The following is a 926-nucleotide window of genomic DNA, read 5'->3' as shown; positions in this document are numbered from 1 at the left end:
CCCCCCCCCCTTTCTACCTACCTTTTAATGACACTAAAAATATCGTTTTCTTCTATGATGATATCATTTTGTAACCTTCAGACTGTACAAAATGGGAGTTGGATTTATGCTCGCTCATCCATATGGATTTACACGAGTAATGTCAAGCTTCCGATGGTCAAGAAATTTTCAAAATGGAGTAGTAAGTTTTTGTGTTATCCAAAATATCTTTTTCTCAAGGAAGGGAAGGCAGTTTTAAAATATGGCACTAGAGAATGAAAAATTGGGGAGAAAATGGTGAGAACTTGGTAAAAGGCTATAAAAATACTGAGGGAGTTCGATTCCAACTGAAGACAACTCAGAGACACCAGACAGATTGGGTTTGGTGTACTGGAGAGGAAAGAGATAAATACTTGAGATGTTAAAAAGCCTGAGCTTTTTAAATTTTTTTCTTTTTTCTCTTTACTTAAGGATGTTAATGATTGGATTGGGCCACCAAATAATAATGGGGTAATTAAAGAAGTTACTATTAATCCCGACACTACTTGTGGTAACGATTGGGTCTGTGAACATCGATGGCGTCAAATAAGGTGGGCATTCTTATCTAGAGAAGCCCTCTAGTAATAAACATTCTTAACATTTTATTTTAAACTGCTAACGTATTCACCAGCATTTTATGTGGTATTTTATTTTTAGGAACATGGTTAAGTTCCGTAATGTAGTTGATGGCCAACCTTTCACAAACTGGTGGGATAACGGGAGCAACCAAGTAGCTTTTGGAAGAGGAAACAGAGGATTCATTGTCTTTAACAATGATGACTGGTAAGTAGATATCAATTAGAAATCACATTTTATCCCAATATGTCCTTGGTTTAGTACTTTCTCTTCTTGCACATTTACTTTTCTCATATCTGAAAAAAGTATGTAGTCAGCAGATTAAAAAACCA

At 35.5% G+C, this 926-nt stretch overlaps 1 protein-coding gene across 1 annotated transcript; it reads left to right on the top strand.

The window, feature by feature from the left end:
- The first annotated feature begins 22 nt into the window (after positions 1 to 22).
- On the top strand, positions 23 to 833 carry LOC117799861 (alpha-amylase 2B-like). Its single transcript, XM_034652366.1, has 3 exons — positions 23 to 181; positions 451 to 569; positions 676 to 833. Exons 1-3 carry the CDS (start codon positions 92 to 94, stop codon positions 803 to 805), a joined length of 339 nt encoding a protein of 112 aa, XP_034508257.1. The 5' UTR covers positions 23 to 91; the 3' UTR covers positions 806 to 833.
- Positions 834 to 926: the final 93 nt, after the last annotated feature.

This window comes from Ailuropoda melanoleuca, unplaced genomic scaffold, assembly GCF_002007445.2.
Source record: "Ailuropoda melanoleuca isolate Jingjing unplaced genomic scaffold, ASM200744v2 unplaced-scaffold59049, whole genome shotgun sequence".
Classification (NCBI taxonomy): Eukaryota; Metazoa; Chordata; class Mammalia; order Carnivora; family Ursidae; genus Ailuropoda; species Ailuropoda melanoleuca.
Note: the sequence above shows the minus strand (reverse complement) of the source record. Positions and strands in the feature narration are given on the sequence as shown.

What these genes read in the sequence shown, in the direction of transcription:
- LOC117799861 (XM_034652366.1), top strand. Translation starts at nt 92, where the DNA reads ATGGGAGTTGGATTTATGCTCGCTCATCCATATGGATTTACACGAGTA. An exon ending in GAAATTTTCAAAATGGAGTA is followed by an intron (nt 182 to 450) that starts GTAAGTTTTTGT and finishes TCTTTACTTAAG; the next exon opens with GATGTTAATGATTGGATTGG. An exon ending in CATCGATGGCGTCAAATAAG is followed by an intron (nt 570 to 675) that starts GTGGGCATTCTT and finishes TTTTATTTTTAG; the next exon opens with GAACATGGTTAAGTTCCGTA.